The sequence below is a fragment of the Cicer arietinum genome, chromosome 2 (genome assembly GCF_000331145.2).
Source record: "Cicer arietinum cultivar CDC Frontier isolate Library 1 chromosome 2, Cicar.CDCFrontier_v2.0, whole genome shotgun sequence".
NCBI classification, from domain to species: domain Eukaryota; kingdom Viridiplantae; phylum Streptophyta; class Magnoliopsida; order Fabales; family Fabaceae; genus Cicer; species Cicer arietinum.
In genome coordinates this window covers 51,485,581-51,503,421 of record NC_021161.2, presented here as the reverse complement: position 1 = coordinate 51,503,421, position 17,841 = coordinate 51,485,581, and the positions used below count along the sequence as shown (strand labels likewise).

Below are 17,841 nucleotides of genomic sequence, written 5' to 3'. Positions count from 1 at the left end.
AAATGTCCAAAGATTAAACATTTTATAAACGCAAATCTAAATGAAAGTGCGTTAAAAGACAAGCTTATTCAACTTCTAAAAAGTTTAAAAGTTATTTTTTTATCAAATTTTCGTATAAATGTAACATGACTTTTATTTCTATTTCTAAAGTATTTGATAACACGATAGTGCATTAAAAGTCGTATTTCTCTTATACGAGAATTTGGTAAAATTTGTCTTAATGACATTATTCAACTTCTAAAAAGTTTAAGAGTTAATTTTCTTTTAGACAAAACATCCATTTTAAAAATACCCTAAAAATAAAGAAAAATCACAAGCATGTAAGAATTTAGTAGCAAGTACAGCTCTGAAGGCAATAATTGTTTTTATTTCTACTTGTACATGTGATACAAATTGCCTCAGGATAACAAATAATGGTCAAGTGTAATAAAAGTGGTCCTATTGATTTATGATACACAAAACAATGAAAACACCAAAAGAAACAAACAATGTGTACAGATTATAATTATAGCTATAACTCATCATTGAAAGTAAAATAAATGATAGAATCCATGAATTGGATCTTAAGTTTATGCAGCTTCTTTCTTCGATCTATATCTTTGACCACAACCTGCAATAATGCAGATGTTAAAAACAGCTTATTATATGTATTAATAATTTGTTAATAACTAAACGACTAAACATGCTCACCTTATGGTAACAGATGGCACCGTGAATTGTTCTGTCTTTCAGGCCAACATAAACAGCAATGACAAATTTTTTTGAGCAGCTTCTGCTGAGAATAAGATACTGATATTTGTGTTACATGAGAATAGGCACATGACATGGCTTTGTTAGTAAACTCCAAAGAATGAATATGTTGCATGGCAATAGTATTTATTACAAGAGATTGCTGATCATCTCCCAGTAATCATTCAAGTTGATTTAGACAAACTTGATTCTGATCTATTCACATTTTTCTGTCATATTTCTCAGCAAACTTTTTGATCAATAATCTCTGGCGAAATGCCAAATATTTATCAAGAGTAGTTCCAGCCCACTGTTTACAAAAGCATTCATCAGTTGGAACTAGAGATCCAAGAGGAAACGGCCCTTTTGGAGCTTTCTTTAGGGAAACTAAGAACTTATGACGAGGACGAATTCTCTGTTCCAAAGACAAGCTAAGGTACATAGGGTATTTGGTCAAGGATTGCACCTCATTGTGAAGTTCATTTACCAAGTACAAGTACTTGGGCTTTAGATTAGCCTCCAAGGAAAGAGATAGCACCTGCAAGCACATTAGTCAATAAGAACTATAAACTGTTAGTAACATTATAAGACGGATCAACCAAAAGATGAAAATGAAATCATGTTATATAGTGATCATATTTTATTTTCCTTGTTCTTTTTGGGCGAAAATCTAAGGTGAACCGTGATCGTATAAAAACAGTTTAAAATGGAAAGGAAGAATAGAATGAGGAAAATGAATGCAAAATGACCTGTGTAAGGCTAGTCAAGATTTTCAAGATGTCTGGATTTTTCATTCCTATGCTCCTTAGGAAATTTATTCTTGGCAGCAATCCATCATCAATGCTGTAATGGAGAAGCTGAGGGTGTTTCGTCACCATCTTTACAACACTCTCTCTGGGTGCACCCAACTCTTTGGTAAGAAACATAAATCGAGTATTCCATGAAATGTCAATACGTTGGACAAGAATTTGAGGACTCAGTTGAATGACTTTACCCAAATCTTTTTCCTTGATGCCAACTTCCTCAATTAAATATCTCGCCGATGGTTTCAACGAATTCTCAACACTGTAAGAAAAAAGGGATGGAGTAGCAGCAATAATCTGCCCTATTTTGGAACTAGGTACGCCCAAGCCCATCAAGAAAGCAACATGAGTCTTCAAATTGTTCTCCACTGTGTACTCCAGAATTTGTGGTTGCCTCAAAAGGATTCTTTTTATATCTTTATGTTTAACTCCAAGACTCAATAAGTAATCTATCCTTTCTTGTGCAGAACATACATTAATTTGAAATGACGACATGTGCCTCTCATAAATTTGGATGAACTGCGATTCATTAATTCCAAAGGTGCTTAAATAATCAAGAAGTGGTAACCATTTCACATCCAAAACAATCTCTTCAGACAAATGTGGATATCTTTTCTCCTTTGAATGTCTACCATACTGCAATTTTTCAAAAACAAAAACATAAAGGGTACATAAGATTCCAATTACATACCAACAAAAGTACATTAGAACTTAAAGGCATCATTTGCACTTCAAACTTAACAGCTTACTGGTTATCACTATTCGGTACCTGTGCACTGTTATTTTGTTGTAAAGATGCTATTCTCTGACTTTTGGGCAATCTAGTACTTTGTCCATTATTAAAAGATCTCGCGCCACCACGTTCTTCTTCCTGTTGTCTATCTGTTTCAACACAAACAACATTATGCAACATTCAACTTTCCTATTAAAACTAGTAAGTAAAAAACTCTTTTTCAAGCAAACCTGCAAGTTTCTTTGACTTCAATCTCTTATCCTTAGCATTAAAATCAGCAGGCTCAGCAAATTCCTCCTGGTACAACACAAGTTCCACAACAAAAGTATAAACTTAAAATAAATCACTACAATAAAAAGTATAAACTAATTTACACATTCAATGTATAATCATTAAACTCAAAATTCAGCAACATCGAAACTCACATGCCCTCTTTCTTCAATTCAACCATATTTAGGAAGAAGATAAAAAGTTTCAAACTTTAGCGATCAAAACCAAGCAACCACTTCAATTATTCAATTAATTTATAAAAATGATAAATTAATAGCAGAATTTAAAAATTAAACACTTAAATTTCATATTCAACAGTGAAATTACAGAACTCACATCAGAGAACCAATCATCATCGTCGTCGTCTTCATCGTCCATTTCTTCATCTTCTTCATCTGTATCGTATGTCGAAAGGTATTTCCCATAGGTTGATTTTCTGTTGGTTTTGAGAATCTTGGGATTGGAATGTGCAGAAAGCACTACGAATTTGGTCCGTTTGAAAAAGGAAGAAGCAGAAGCAGAACCATGATTAGATGAAGGAGTTGGAACATAGAAGATAGGATTGTAAGGGTATAGAGACAAAAAAGTAGCCATTTTGAAAGAAGAGAAGAATATACTCAAAAACCCTAATCTAATCTACTCATTTTTAAAGAATCTCTGTAACTCTTACAACTAGAGGTTTATCTTCTACTTCTTTTATTTTTTATTTTTTATTTTACATTCGAAACGGTGTCGTTGCGATGCCAAACTTAAAATGGATCACATATAATCCCTGGTTGTTATTATAATAAAAAAACCAAAAAACATAAATACTAAAGAACACATTTATTTCGCTAGAACTGTTGTGAAGGTGTTACATACGAAATGGATCTTATTTAATTATTCATTAGGGACATTAATTACAAAAACTTTGAAAGTAGAATATAAAACTTAAATAAACTTGTTTTAGTGTGGAAAATACATATCAAAGACGACGAGTAATAGGAATCAAGCATAGGTCATGTTTTCTTCCTGCAGTAATGCCAAATGACTCAGTCATATCCAATTCTTCATTATTCATTCCATTGGGAAGCTTCCAATCAAAGTGGTAAAGTAATTGAACAAGAGTTAGCTCAACATTGGGTAAGGCAAATGCAATGCCAGGACACATTCTCCTTCCAGCACCAAATGGTATGTAGTCAAAGTCTGTGCCTTTGAAATCAATTGGATTATTTATAAACCTCTCAGGTTTAAAACTTTCTGCTTCAACCCAAAACTTTGGATCTCTTCCAATAGCCCAAGCATTGATAGTGACTCTTGTCTTAGCTGGGATATCATACCCATTGATTTGGCATTTCTCCCTACTTTCTCTTGGAACTAATAATGGTGCTGGAGGATGTAACCTTAATGTTTCTTTGATGACAAACTTTAAGTATATCAATTGGTGTAGTTCTGTTTCATCTACACACCCTTTTTTATCAAACACTTTTCTTATCTCAGCTTGTGCTTGTTCCATTACCTTTGGATTTTTTACCATCTCTGACATCACCCATAATACAGTCCCTGATGATGTATCGCTACCAGCAAAGAACATGTCCTACAAATAGATTTACAATAACATTGTCTATTATCTAAACCACCATGCATAAAATAATGTAACAAGTCCATAAAATCTTCTTTTTTTATATATCAGACTTTGAATTGTGAAAATAAATGCAGTGACATGTTTTGTTGTAAACTAACCTGGATGATTGATTTAATATTGTCATCACTCAATGGATGTTGATGTGAGTGATGATTTTCCTGTTGAATCTTGAGGAGAACATCAACTAAATCTTCATCCTTGGTTGTTTTCATGTCACTGCTTTTGTGATCATCAATGATATCTTGCAATATCTTATCAGTTTCTCTACAAAGTTTTTCAAATTTTGTCTTCGCCCTACTTAACCTTTGAAGCATTTTAATAGAAGGATATAAATCAGCAATACAAAATCCTCCCAACAAGCTCAATATTTCCTCCATTGCTGATATGAATAGATGATGATGTTTGTGTTTTTTCCCAAAAGCTGCTTGTGCTGTTATCCCAGATATCATTGAGTATATCTTATGAGTTAGATTAACAATTGATCCTTCACTTGCAGATATTGATTTAACAAGATCTGACACATCTTCTTCTCTTATAGACCTAAATGATTGAACACGTTTCACATTTAATAGCTCTAGAACACATATCTTTCGTAGTTGCCTCCAGTGTTCACCATATGGAGAGTAAGCAATATCTGTAGCATTATAAGTAAGTATTGTGGTGAAAAGAAGATTTGGCCTATCACAAAAGGTGAGGTCATGTGTTTTCATAATTTCTTTGGCTATTTCAGAAGAACTAACTATTATGTGTGATACCTCTCCTAGTTTCATGTGCATTAATGGTCCATATTTCTCTGCCAAATTTTTTAAATAATGATGGGGCAGTGAACTGCTGATAATTTGATGTATATTTCCTATGAGAGGTAGTGTCCATGGTCCTGGTGGTAAATTTGAAGTGGAACTGTTACAACTCAATCTTTTAACTATTTTGAATATAACCAAGAGGAATAGCAAGGATGCTACAAAGGTAGTATTGTAGAAATGATTCTGAAGCTCCATGTTGACAACTTTGATCTAAGAGGAACTAAAGAAGTATGTCTAGATGAAGGTATATTTGCAAAGACTTGTATGGTTTTATGCATTTTCAACACAATCCAGTCATGTTAGTTTATACAATGCAATTACTAATATAAAATTATGAGTTAAATAAGTTTTTAGTTTTTATAAATTTAGAAATACTTTTTTAGTCTCTGTAAAAAAAATTAATTATTTTAGTTCTTATAAAATTATTATACAAATATTTTTAGCCTCTGTTAGCGTATATTTTTTAATGAGTTTTTTTATAGACAATGTTTATGTTTATAATATTGTAATTAAATGTCATAAACTCAAGTTCCATATTTCTGTTACTTTTATTTTGAGTCAATGATATTTAAAAAATTTATATTTAATTTATCTTAAGTTAAAACAAATTTAAATTTATATGAATAAATTTTTTATAATGACTTGAACATTCTTGAAAAAAAAAAATTTAAAGACAATTAAATATGTTTTTTTGGTAGAAACTAAAATTGTTTGAAGAAATATTGGTAGGAACTAAAAAATATAATTTTTTTATGTCAACTAAAAATAAAGTTTTATAAGAATTAAAAACTTATTTTATCTTAAAATAAATACAATATTAAAATAACTATACACGTTTATCTTGTTAATAGTGGGATAAAATAAAAATAGAGAAGAATACTTTCATAGCTCCAACCACATATACTAGTATAAAATTATTACAATATTACCGTCATTATACACATAAAACAAAAATAGAGAAGAATACTTTCACAGCGCCAACCACAACAAATAGTAATATACAATTATCACAATATTTCCATAATTATACACGTTTATTTTGTTATTAGTAGATAAAATAAAATATTAGTAGATAAACAGCGCCAACCACGTTTATTTTGTTATTAGTAGATATTACAATATTTCATAGCGCCAACCACAAGATGAATTTTTTTTTTCCGTTGTACTGCGATGAATATTCTTTTGGGCTGTTCTATCAAGTGTTCTTAAGGTGGTACTAAGAAAGAAAAAAAAATACAAATACAAAATTTAGATAGAAAATATTTAATTATCATACACGTAAATGTAAATTATTTTATATTATCATTGTATCACAGTCATTTGTATGCATGATTTTATAGATAATTATAATAAAAGTCAAATATTTTTAATTATTTAACAATTGTGACGAACTTATCAAGTACATTTTTTTACAATGACGATGTATTTGAATTTTATCCATAAGAAAAATCGATTTTTAACATTTCGAGCTATTAAATGCACAATTTTCCGTAATATATTTTCTAAATGACACTTATTGACATTTTCCTATTCTTTTTTCGGTTACACGAAATGATGTTAAACTTTCAAAAGTTTAATAAATTTTTAGTTTTTATAAAAGTTTAAAATTTTGTTTTTACTTTTTATAAAAAATTATATTTTTTAGACTTTACAAAATTAGTTTGCAAATAATTTCAATTTATGCTGGAATGTCCAAATATATTTTTAAATTGTTGTTTTGGAGACATGTTTACAAGTTATAAAAAGTTTTTCTCCCTTTCAAAAAAAAATTCATCCATAAAAACTATTTGATTTTTAATTTCACATTTTGATACTTTTAAATTTAATTTATAACATTTCAAAAATTCATATTTAAGTTGTTCAAAGTTAAAAATTCTAACTTTTGTGGATAAATATTTTATAATGTTCTAAATATGCTAGCAAAAATTCTCTCGATCAAAATCTCCTTCAATATCTCTTAATTCTATCTATTTATTTTAATTTTTTTTATTGAATAATTAAAATTTTATATCATATAAATCATGTATGCAAAAATTTAAAAAAATCTAAAATCATTTGATATGTTATTGAGATTATGAAAATTGACGGTGTTCAATAAAAATACATAAGATGTTAATTTTGATGTATCTCAATAACATATTAAATAAATTCAATTTTGTGTAAAATTTTACATGCGTGATCTATATGATATAAATTTTTAATTTTATTTTACTTAAAATCGACATTCATTTATTTCAAATTAGTATAATACATTGATAAAGAATCATTAAAAATCGCTAAAACATAAAAGGGTGAATTTGAGAACAAACTTACAACACTAAAGTAGTTTCGTCTTAAACATTTGGAGGCTCTATTTTAATCTTAAGAATTAAGCTTCTAATAAAAATAAAGTGCAATTTTAATAATTAAAAAAATGATAAAATAAATTTTAATTCTTATAAATTTCAAAATTTTATTTTTAATCACCGTAAAAAAAATTCTCAACTTTTTAGTCCTTAAAAACTTTTTTATTTACTTCTCTAATTTAAAAGTTTTTTTTTTTTTGTAAAAAAATATAATATTTTTGTCTCTAAAAAAAGTTTCTATAAAATCAAAATAGAGAGACTAAAAGTGAATAAAAAATATTTAAAAACTAAACTTAAAATCATAATTTTGTAGTGATTAAAAATATATTTAAACAAAATTTACACTCATTTTATTATATTATAAAAAAAATATAGGACCCTCACCTATTGACTCCGCATTTAAGTTAATTGTTAAAATGGTAAAATAAATACAAATATAATAAAATATAAAATATGATAAAATTCAAATGTCTAAAGATACATGTGACTCTAAATCTATAATGTTAATAATATTAAAATTAATAATTTAATTTATATTAAATCACCATTAATATATTAATTTGAATCAAACAAATAATAAAAAAAAATCAAAATAACAATGTACCACGTTAAGATAACGAATTAAAAAGTAAGCAAAGAAAAAAAATAAATATACGTGATAATAACCTATTTAAATATAACATAACTACTTTTAATGATTAGTTTTCCAATGATGTTAGACATCAGTTGTTTACTAAATTGTTTCTTCTAGAAGTTGGCGTCACCTTAAATAAGAGAACGACTCTTTTTTATTTGTGGTTGGTTATTTTAAGAATTTTGGTTGGACTAATTTGACAATTGTTGAACCTATGAAAACTGTCTATTTTTTTTTAGATGCAAGAGTTTCATAGTGTCTCGTATTTATAGAAAAAGATAATATTTGTGAAATAACTGCTTCCACTTTACTTTGAGGGATTATTTATCCCAATTAATTAAGAAATATTTATTTTATGCCCAACCAAAAATAATCAATATTATAAAAATTAGTGGGCTGAAAAAGCCCACGTGGCGTTTTAGTAACTGTCGGATATTGTGGTGGGTTTTTTTTAGAGCTGAAAAGGGGTTTGTTTGTAAGTTTAGTTCAGTTGTACTACTTCCTATTACTATGGAAGCATTAGTTTGTTGTTCTTTGCCTTCCTTAGTTAGTGTGAAAACTAGGAACATAGTCACACATAATTGTTCCTTAACAGTTAGAAAAAGTTGTGATTTTTGGGTTAAGAATGAAGGAACAACAAGGAGAAGAAGAACAAGGGTAGGTGTTGTGTCTATGAGTGATGTAACTACAACATTTATTGACTCTGCTCCAGTAGATATCACATGGCAAATTGTTGTTGGAACCATAGGTAATACTATCTATCACACCCTTTGATGTGTTATTTAGGTTTTTGATTGTGTGTGTTGTTTTATTGTTTTGAATTTTGTAGCTGGGATTACACCTTTTGTGGTGGCTGGGATTGAATTTAGCAAGAGAATTGTAAGTCACTTTTTTGGTTTGGGTTGATTAGGCATGCGTTTGTGCAAATTTTGAATCTAATTTTTTGTCTTCAATTTTGAATATTTGTTCTAGATGGCTCAAAAAAAATGTGAGGTGTGTGGAGGATCTGGACTTGTTTTTAGAGATAAGAACTATTTCCGTTGTCCAGAATGTGGTATGATTGTTGCACTCTCTTCTTCTTGATTATAATCATAATCATAATCATCTAACATTTATTTAGTGATGATTTAATTCTGAAAGCACCAATAGAGAAACAATTGGATTTCATAACCATAATAATATGATTATGATCATGTAATATTGTGAGCTATATCAATATCAATAATTTGTTACTTTTCTTTGATTTATTGTTTCTCTATTTTATTTGGATTGAATCATGATCTTTCTTCATATGCTATCTATTTCAGGTGGATTTCTTCCTTGGCAGTCATGGAAAAGATTTTTCTCAGGTTAATTTAATATCTATACAACATTGTACAACCATATTTCAATAGATTACAATTGCATTTTAGCACAAATTCAATGCTCTTATGTTCCAATTGGAAAAGAATCATACACAAATTGTAAAATGACGTATAGTAAATCTATTTGTATAGTTTACTGATACATACTTTATTAAGAACATCATACTCTTTTATGGAAGAAATAAATCTTAGTTATATTTATCACAATCCTTGTCCATATCGAACAAGTAATAGAAATCAAGCATAGGTCATATCCAATTCTTCATTATTTATTCTATTGGGAAGTTTCCTATCAAAGTCATAAGTTAATTGAGCAAGCCAAATGCAATGTAATCTATTTTCCTATTGTCATCAATTATAGGATATTGTGAGTGATTATTTTCCTTTTGAATTATGAGAAGGATATCAAGTAGATTGCTTTTGTGATCATCGACAATGTCTTGTATATCTTATCGTTATCTTTATAAAGTTTTTCAAATGTGGTCTTTGTCCTACTCAGGTTTTCGAAACATTTTAATAAAATGATACAAATTAACAATACAAAATCCTGTTAACAAGTTCATTATTTCATCAATTGCTGATATATATGTTGGTGTTTGTACTTTTTTCCAATAGTTGCCCTCACTATTATTCCATATGTCATTGAGAAAATCTTCTGAGCGACTTTAACACTTTATCCTTAACTTGCAAATATTAATTTAACAAGATCTGACACCTCTTCTTCTCTTAAGGACTTAAATGATTGGACAGATTTTGCTCTGTATCACACATACCATTCATAGTTGTCTCTAGTATTCATAGCAAAGACAATATATGTAGCATTGTAAGTAAGTATTGTGGACAAGAGTAGGTTTGACCTATCACAAGAAGTGAGGTCATTGTTTTCATAATATGAATTAATACAATATTAATATGAATTTAATTGTAATGTATTATTATTGTAAAAACAATTATAATATCAACACATTACAATTATTCATGAGGATAACTATAAATATAGTTAATAGTAAAAGTTTAACATCTCTAATGATTTAACAGTTACAATTAACTGTGATGAATTTTTGTTGTTGTTTGTGTTTGTAGAAGCGAGAATTATATGATATATTTTGTATTAAAATGTCTTTGGGCGAAATCTCATTTCCTAAACTATTATTCATCGCTCTATATACAGAGCTACAATGTAATATAAAAGTATATCATATCTCTAAAATAAAGAACAATTCTTAACATATTCTAAACAATGATTTAAATTATATATTCTAATAATATTTAAATTTAAATCTAAATAAAAAAATTTCAAATATTTAAGTATATTATTCTCAACAAACTAAACGTAGAAAATTACGTTACACTGATAGAATACATGAATTAAATCCTATTAATGTAAAGAAAATTTAATGTATTGTGTGATTAGCAGGTTAAGTTAAAAAATATTGAGATGAACATTTTTTTATCCAACCACACCCATGTGCCTCTTGTTAAATCCATTACCTAGTCTTTAGGTGCTTATAACATTTGATCCTATCATCACCTCAGAAGCAAGTTGGAGAGGCTGGGGTGTTTTGTCCCTATCTTCATTCTTCCCAATGATCTTTTTGGGTCCCACCCAAATATTTGGTAAGAAATATAAATACCTTGATGCCACAACATCCTCTATTAATTAAATATCTCACTATTAGTTAATTCTCAACACTAAGAAAAAGGGATGGAGTAGCATCAATAATTTAGCCTAATGATAGCATCCATTTGTCTCCATGACACATGCTAGAGTTCTTTGTCTTGATATAACCCACTTATAGTTATTTCTTTGATTCCAAGAAAAAATGTGTTAATCTTGTAAGAGCATCCAAGAACCATAATGGTTTCTTTAAATATATATACTTAGTACCTAATAATTACTTAATCTCTCCAACCCAAAACCTCTACTTAAATTGTTAAATGGATTTCACCTATAATTACATACTTGTGTAAAATTGATTGTCTCACAATCTTTCTCCATGTTGACAACTTAATCTAGGAGGAACTTAAAGAATAATGTCTAAATGAAAGTATCTATACAAACGTAATTGTATTATTATGTGATTAGTAGAATAAAATAAAAAATATTGAGAATATTTTTTTCATAGCAATAACCACGAGGCAAATATTTTTTCCAATTAACCAACCACACCCATGTTAATGTCTTATACAATCATATATAAGTTATAACATTGTACAATTATATATACATCACTAATTTGCAATTGCATTTTAGCATAAATTATAAGCTAACATATAATAAACATATTTGTAAAAATTTACAATACAAACTTTATTAGAAACATCATAATCTTTCATGGGAGAAATGAACATTATTTGCTATCTTTTTCGCAATCATTGTCCCATATATAGCTAAGTTTTGAGAGTTGAAAGAGTAAAATTAAATACTTTGTGAACTTGCTAGCTTGAGCATTACATATCAAAGACGACGAGAAGTAGGAATCAAGCATAAGTCATTTTTTCTTCCTACAGTGATCCCAAATAACTCAATCATATCCAATTCTTCATTCTTTATTCCACATGGAAGCTTCCAATCAAAATGGTAAAGTAATTGAGCTAGAGGCAGTTCAATGTTGGGTAAAGCAAATGTAATTCCTGGACATATCCTCCTTCCAGCTCCAAAAGGTATGTATTCAAAGTTGGTACCATTGAAATCAATTAGGCTATTAAGAAACCTCTTTGGTTCAAAACTCTCAGCTTTAACCCAATACTTTGAATCTCTTCCAATGGCCCAAGCATTGACAATGACCCTAGTCTTAGCTGGGATATCATATCCATTAATTTGGCACCTCTCTCTACTTTCTCTTGTAACTAACAATGGTGCAGGAGTATGTAGCCTAAGTGTTTCTTTGATGACAGATTTTAAGTATATCAACTTGTGTAACTCTGTCTCATCCACGTACCCTTGTCCATCAAAAACATTTCTTACCTCAATTTGTGCTTCTTCCATTACCTTAGGATTCTTTATTATCTCAGACATCCCCCATAACACAGTCGTTGCCGTTGTTTCGCCACCAGCGCCGAACATATCCTGCAAATGGAATGATAGCTATGTTGGAGAGTCCGAGGGAGCCCAACATTCGGAATGGGCTAAACAAGGATTCATAAGAGACTTAGACACCACATCTCAACCCAAAACCTTAAGGAATTAGGTTTATGGGTCATTCTCCTTATATATCTAATATAGCCTTCATTCCTGGTCAATGTGGGACTAACCAATCATAATTGAATTCCAACATTAACATGCTTGGTAGTAAACTAACCTGGATGACTGCTTTCATATTGTCATCTGTAAAGGGATGTTGTGAGTTTTCATTTTCTTGTTGAATCTTGATAAGAACATCCACCAGATCTTCATCCTTATTTGTTTCCTTCTGATTGTTTTTGTGATCATTTATGATGTCTTGCAATATCTCATCAGTCTCTATACAAAGTTTTTCAAGTTTGGTCTTTGCACCACTCACCTTTTGAAGAATTTTAATAGAAGGATACAAATCTGCAATACAAATCCCTCCCAACAAACACGTTATTTCTCCTATTGCTGATATGAACTTTTGTTGGTGTTTGTGCTTTTTCCCAAAAGTTGTTCGTGCCATTATCCCATATGTCATTGAGGAAATCTTTTGGGTAAGATTAACAACTGATCCTTCATTTCTAAATATTGAATTAATAAGATCTGACACCTCTTCTTCTCTTTTTGATCTAAATGATTTGACACGCTTTGCACTTAATAATTCTACAACACATATTTTTCTTAGTTGCCTCCAGTGTTCTCCATATACAGAGAATGCAATATCAGTAGCATTATAACTAAATAGTGTAGACAAAAGAAGATTTGGTCTGTCACAAAAGTTCAGTTCATTTGTTTTCATAATCTCTTTGGCTATTTCGGGTGAACTAATTATTATATATGGTACCTCTCCTAGTTTTAGGTACATTAAAGGTCCATATTTCTCTGCCAAATTTTTGAAGCAATGATGAGGCAGTGAATGGCTCATAATGTGATGTATGTTTCCAATGAAGGGAAGTGTCCATGGTCCTGGTGGTAAATTGATAGTGACATTGTTACAACTCCTTCTTTTAACTATTTTGATTAGCACCACAAGGAAGAGAATGGAGGCCATGAACGTAATATTGAAAAAAGCTTCGAGAAGCTCCATGAATGATGGTAGTTTGATGTAATAGTAAGGAACTAAAGAAGAATGCAAAAGAATCGATTACCATATGGTATTTTAAGACAATCAAACATGTTAATTAATACAATACTAAACATCTATTATCTATTATCTATTATAATAATTAAAACAGAACCCTTCTTTCTCTATGCCACATCCTCCAATATTTGCCAACTCACAAAAAATTCTGATGTGGCACATTCCAAATTCATCTTCCATTCTATTATGTTTTGTTTCTTGAATATATAATACAAACATTTTGATTTGTCCAAGTACAATTATTTCATACATTATATAATTTCAGTTTTAATTTATCACTAATGACCCATCAATACATTTAAAAAGCTATAATTATTCATCAAAACTTTCATTTCAATAACCCATAAAAAAATACAAACTATCCAATATCTTCAAATCATGACAATGCAAGTTCGACTACATACACCCATTCTATTTGTCAACCACTCTCTTGTAAATTATAAGTTCAAACAATGATAACGACATTATGAAATGCAACCAATGTACAACTATTTGTGTGACACACTATTAATTTATGGATACTTCAATAATATTGTTTTTATATTGTCAATTATTGTTCAATATCATATATCAATATTAATTGCATATGAAATGAGTTTTTTTTCTTTCTAAGTTGAATGTGTATCCCATAACATTTTTTCTTTTTATAATTAAAAAAACACAAATCATAATTGAAACAAAAGAAAAAAGAATAATATTAAATATTTGAAAATAAAGTACTTCTAACTATTTCATTATTCACTCGAAACTTTCTATGTCTTAAACATTCATAGACTTTTATTGCCTATAATTTTTTTCAACCACTCTTAAAGTTTCTTGACTGTGTCAAATTATTATTTTAAAATTCCAAAGCAGACACAAATGAATTTTTTCAATATTTTAGATTTAACAAACTATCACCCACGAATGAATGTTATAATATATCACAAAACACACAATATTATTAGAAGAATCACTTCAATGAAATAAAAAAAGTTTGAATAAACCAATTCCACATTTAAATATATTTTGCAAGAATTGTATTAATCAACAATGTTTTACTTTTTCTTTTGTACTAAAGCAAATCTAGCTTATATATAATTATTCAAAAATATATTTACCTTTAAGTACATAAATACATCAAGATGTATCTTCAAAAGAATATAAAATATCCAATATCTTCAAATCATGGCAATGCAAGTTCGACTACATACACACATCAAGATCTATCTTCTATTTTTCAACCACTCTTTTGTAAATTCTAAGTTCAAACAATGATAACGACATTATAAAATGCAACAAATGTACAAATATTTATGTGACACACTATTAATTCACAAATACTTCAATAATATTGTTTTTATATTGTCAATTATTGTTCAAAATTATACATCAATATTATTGCATATAAAATGAGTTTTTTTTCTAGGTTGAATGTGTCTTCCATAACATTTTTTCTTTTTATAATTAAAAAAACACAAATTATAATTGAAACAAAAAAAAAGAATAATATTAAATATTTGAAAATGAAGTACTTCTAACTATTTCATTATTCACTCGAAACTTTTTATGTCTTAAACATTCACAAACTTTTCTTGCCTATAATTTTTTTCAACTACTCTTGAAGTTTATTGACTGTGTCAAATAATTATTTTAAAATTCCAAAGCACACATGAATGAATTATTTTAATATTTTGAATTTAACAAACTATCACTCACGAATGAATGTTATAATATATCACAAAACACACAATATTATTAGAAGAATCACTTCAATGAAATAAAAAAAGTTTGAATAAACCGATTCCACATTTAAATATATTTTGCAAGAATTGTTTTAGTCAACAATATTTTACTTCTTCTTTTGTACTAAAGCAAACCTAGCTTATATATAATTATTTAAAAATATATTTACCTTTAAGTACATAAACACTTGAGCATATTCTATTATAAAACAAAATTAACATTATTTTTAAATTATATATTATTGTTATTTTATACTTAGTAATATATTAAATTTTACCGCGCAACGTGCGGGTTGTTCTCTAGTTTAATATAATATTACATGATATTACACGTTCTAAGGATAAAATAAAAAATATTGAGAATAATATATATATTTTTCTATCGCACATTCTACCACGCCCAACATGCCATGTGGCTCTCGATAAAATTAAGAGATGAATTGAGAATTTAAACTTACCTATAAACTATGTGTCGTGATAGGAGTTGTGTCCAAAAATAGCGAACTGAAAAAATAATAATAAGGTGGTTCAAAAATAGGAAATCTCCACAATTATTTATTAATTAGAGAAAATATTAAAATAAAAAAAATCTTTGAAATTAAATTATGAATTAAGAAGTCAAATTATGTGTAGCAAAAATATTCACACCTACGACATTTGTTTGAAAACCGAGGTAACTCTAATTAATGTAAGAAAAGTGTTAATTTTAAAAATGTTTATTTTCAAGTTTAATATTTGTAAATTAGATGTAGAAAATTAAGGAAAGTTATTATTTTGTTATTTATTTACAAAATTGATTTTCATTTTGTGGAAAAATTAAGAAAAATTAAGAAAAATTATTATTTGCTTGAAAGTGTTTCTCTACTCCTACAAATAGTTTGGTGTAATAAAAAAACCAACACTGCGTAGTTTTAAGTGAAAAAGGTGGATGTGTTTGTTATTTTAATTAGTTTTTATAAAAGTGAATTTTAAAATTATCAAATTGTATAAAATTGATTAACTTGTATCCTGATAAATCAAAAATTAAAGAGATATTACATTCAAAAAAAGAAATTTATAAAAAAAAGTTGTTTTTGATTATTTTGTTTCAAAAAATATTCAGAACTAGCAAGTTATACAATTTAGTGTTTAAATTTCGATAAATAGAGGATTAAAATAATGTAACATCTAATTAATTCTTTCAATTTTTTTTTAAACGATTTTTTTTATTGTTAGAAGATTTTATTTGAGAAAGGGATTAATCCTGTGAATATAGTTATATAAGAGAAGAAATTAAATAACGAAAACAAGTGCCAAAATTCTAATCGGCTTGGAGCCCAAACGTGATAAAGAAATGGAAATAAAAAACCTAAAACCTGTATACAAAAAAATTAAAACTTACAACCTATGCTTTGATTTGCTAATAATTTTTTCCAGCCAAATTATTTGTGATTGAAAAAAGAAAAAATTGGGTGTGAAGGGTGAGGATTTCTCCCCCTGACAAACATAAAAAAACGGGAGACAATTTATTCCTTAAGAAAAAAAATTGCATGAAAAAAAAAGAAGAAATAAATAGTGTTTTCTATTATTTATTAGATCTAATTTTTTCCAATCTTCCAATATTGTGATTGATTTTCATCTTCTTCTTTTCTATTTTTTATTTTAATTATTTTAGAAAATAAAATATGAAACTGAGTTGATTTGATTTTACGTTTACATGAATATTGAAGTATTTGGAGAAGGAATAATGATAAACTTGGTGAACAATGAACATTTATAGCACAAATAGAAGTTATAATGATGGAACATCCATTTTCAAGAATAAAAAAAATACCAGCTAGAGAGCTCAGATGGAGTTTGTATCTGCTTGTGTTGTCTTCTTCTTTTAATTTCTCTCTACAAATTTTTACATTATCTCTTCTTCCTAATTTTTCAGCAACCACTACCTTCAACTCAATTAATTGTATGTATTTCAACTCAATTAATTGTATGTATTTGTAGTGCAAGAAACGAAATTGGTTTCTATAAACATCTAAAACAAAATTGGACTATGATTTATTAATTGTATGTATCTGCAGTGCAAGAAACGAAATTGATTTCTATAAAGATATAAAACAAAATTGGACTATGATTTATGGCCGTCCGATCTTTATAGATTTAAAAGACATTAATCATAGTCCAATTTTGTTTTAGGTTAACCATCAATAAATAAAATTAAAACAATTTTCTTTTTAACTTATTTTAAATAACACTTTTTTTTATTTGATTATTTATTTAATTTTATTACAAAAATTCAAAAATAAAAATAATAAAAATATGAGTTTATTTGAAGATTTTAGTTATAAATTTGATCAAATTTACATTATATTGAAGATGATAATTAATTTTATGAATTTTATTTGAAAATTTTAATGAATTTTTGTAAAAAAATTATAATACTGTTAATATTTTAAAATATTACAAATCAAATTATTTATTTAAAATTAAATAAAAGACCAAATTAAAAAAATAATAATAAATAAAGAATTGAATTGTTATCTGAAATTAAGTTAAGAGACTGCATAAATAATCCTGCCATAA

The 17,841-nt window shown here is 27.9% G+C and overlaps 4 protein-coding genes across 5 annotated transcripts; 1 reads left to right on the top strand and 3 right to left on the bottom strand.

The window, feature by feature from the left end:
• Positions 1–347: 347 nt before the first annotated feature.
• On the bottom strand, positions 348–3,215 carry LOC101503690 (transcription termination factor MTERF9, chloroplastic). Its single transcript, XM_012713241.3, has 6 exons — positions 2,872–3,215; positions 2,496–2,562; positions 2,302–2,414; positions 1,479–2,168; positions 691–1,267; positions 348–610 (listed from the first exon to the last, which is right to left on the bottom strand). The coding sequence occupies exons 1-5, from the start codon at positions 3,127–3,129 to the stop codon at positions 950–952; spliced, it is 1,446 nt and encodes a 481-aa protein (XP_012568695.1). The 5' UTR covers positions 3,130–3,215; the 3' UTR covers positions 348–610; positions 691–949.
• A 119-nt stretch (positions 3,216–3,334) lies between these two features.
• Positions 3,335–5,216, bottom strand: LOC105851681 (cytochrome P450 71D10-like). The gene is made up of 2 exons (XM_012713249.3): positions 4,258–5,216; positions 3,335–4,111 (listed from the first exon to the last, which is right to left on the bottom strand). The coding sequence occupies exons 1-2, from the start codon at positions 5,155–5,157 to the stop codon at positions 3,500–3,502; spliced, it is 1,512 nt and encodes a 503-aa protein (XP_012568703.1). The 5' UTR covers positions 5,158–5,216; the 3' UTR covers positions 3,335–3,499.
• Positions 5,217–8,399: 3,183 nt separating this feature from the next.
• LOC101503354 (uncharacterized) lies at positions 8,400–9,512 on the top strand. Its single transcript, XM_004491422.4, has 4 exons — positions 8,400–8,689; positions 8,771–8,820; positions 8,914–8,995; positions 9,249–9,512. The coding sequence occupies exons 1-4, from the start codon at positions 8,452–8,454 to the stop codon at positions 9,293–9,295; spliced, it is 417 nt and encodes a 138-aa protein (XP_004491479.1). The 5' UTR covers positions 8,400–8,451; the 3' UTR covers positions 9,296–9,512.
• Positions 9,513–11,553: 2,041 nt separating this feature from the next.
• Positions 11,554–17,315, bottom strand: LOC101503808 (cytochrome P450 71D10-like). 2 transcript variants are annotated; one of them, XM_012713280.3, is made up of 4 exons: positions 17,096–17,315; positions 15,741–15,786; positions 12,608–13,536; positions 11,554–12,375 (listed from the first exon to the last, which is right to left on the bottom strand). In XM_012713280.3, the coding sequence occupies exons 3-4, from the start codon at positions 13,502–13,504 to the stop codon at positions 11,764–11,766; spliced, it is 1,509 nt and encodes a 502-aa protein (XP_012568734.1). In that variant the 5' UTR covers positions 13,505–13,536; positions 15,741–15,786; positions 17,096–17,315; the 3' UTR covers positions 11,554–11,763. The 2 variants fall into 2 exon arrangements, with proteins under 2 accessions (XP_012568734.1, XP_012568733.1); XM_012713279.3 differs by lacking the exon at positions 15,741–15,786.
• Positions 17,316–17,841: the final 526 nt, after the last annotated feature.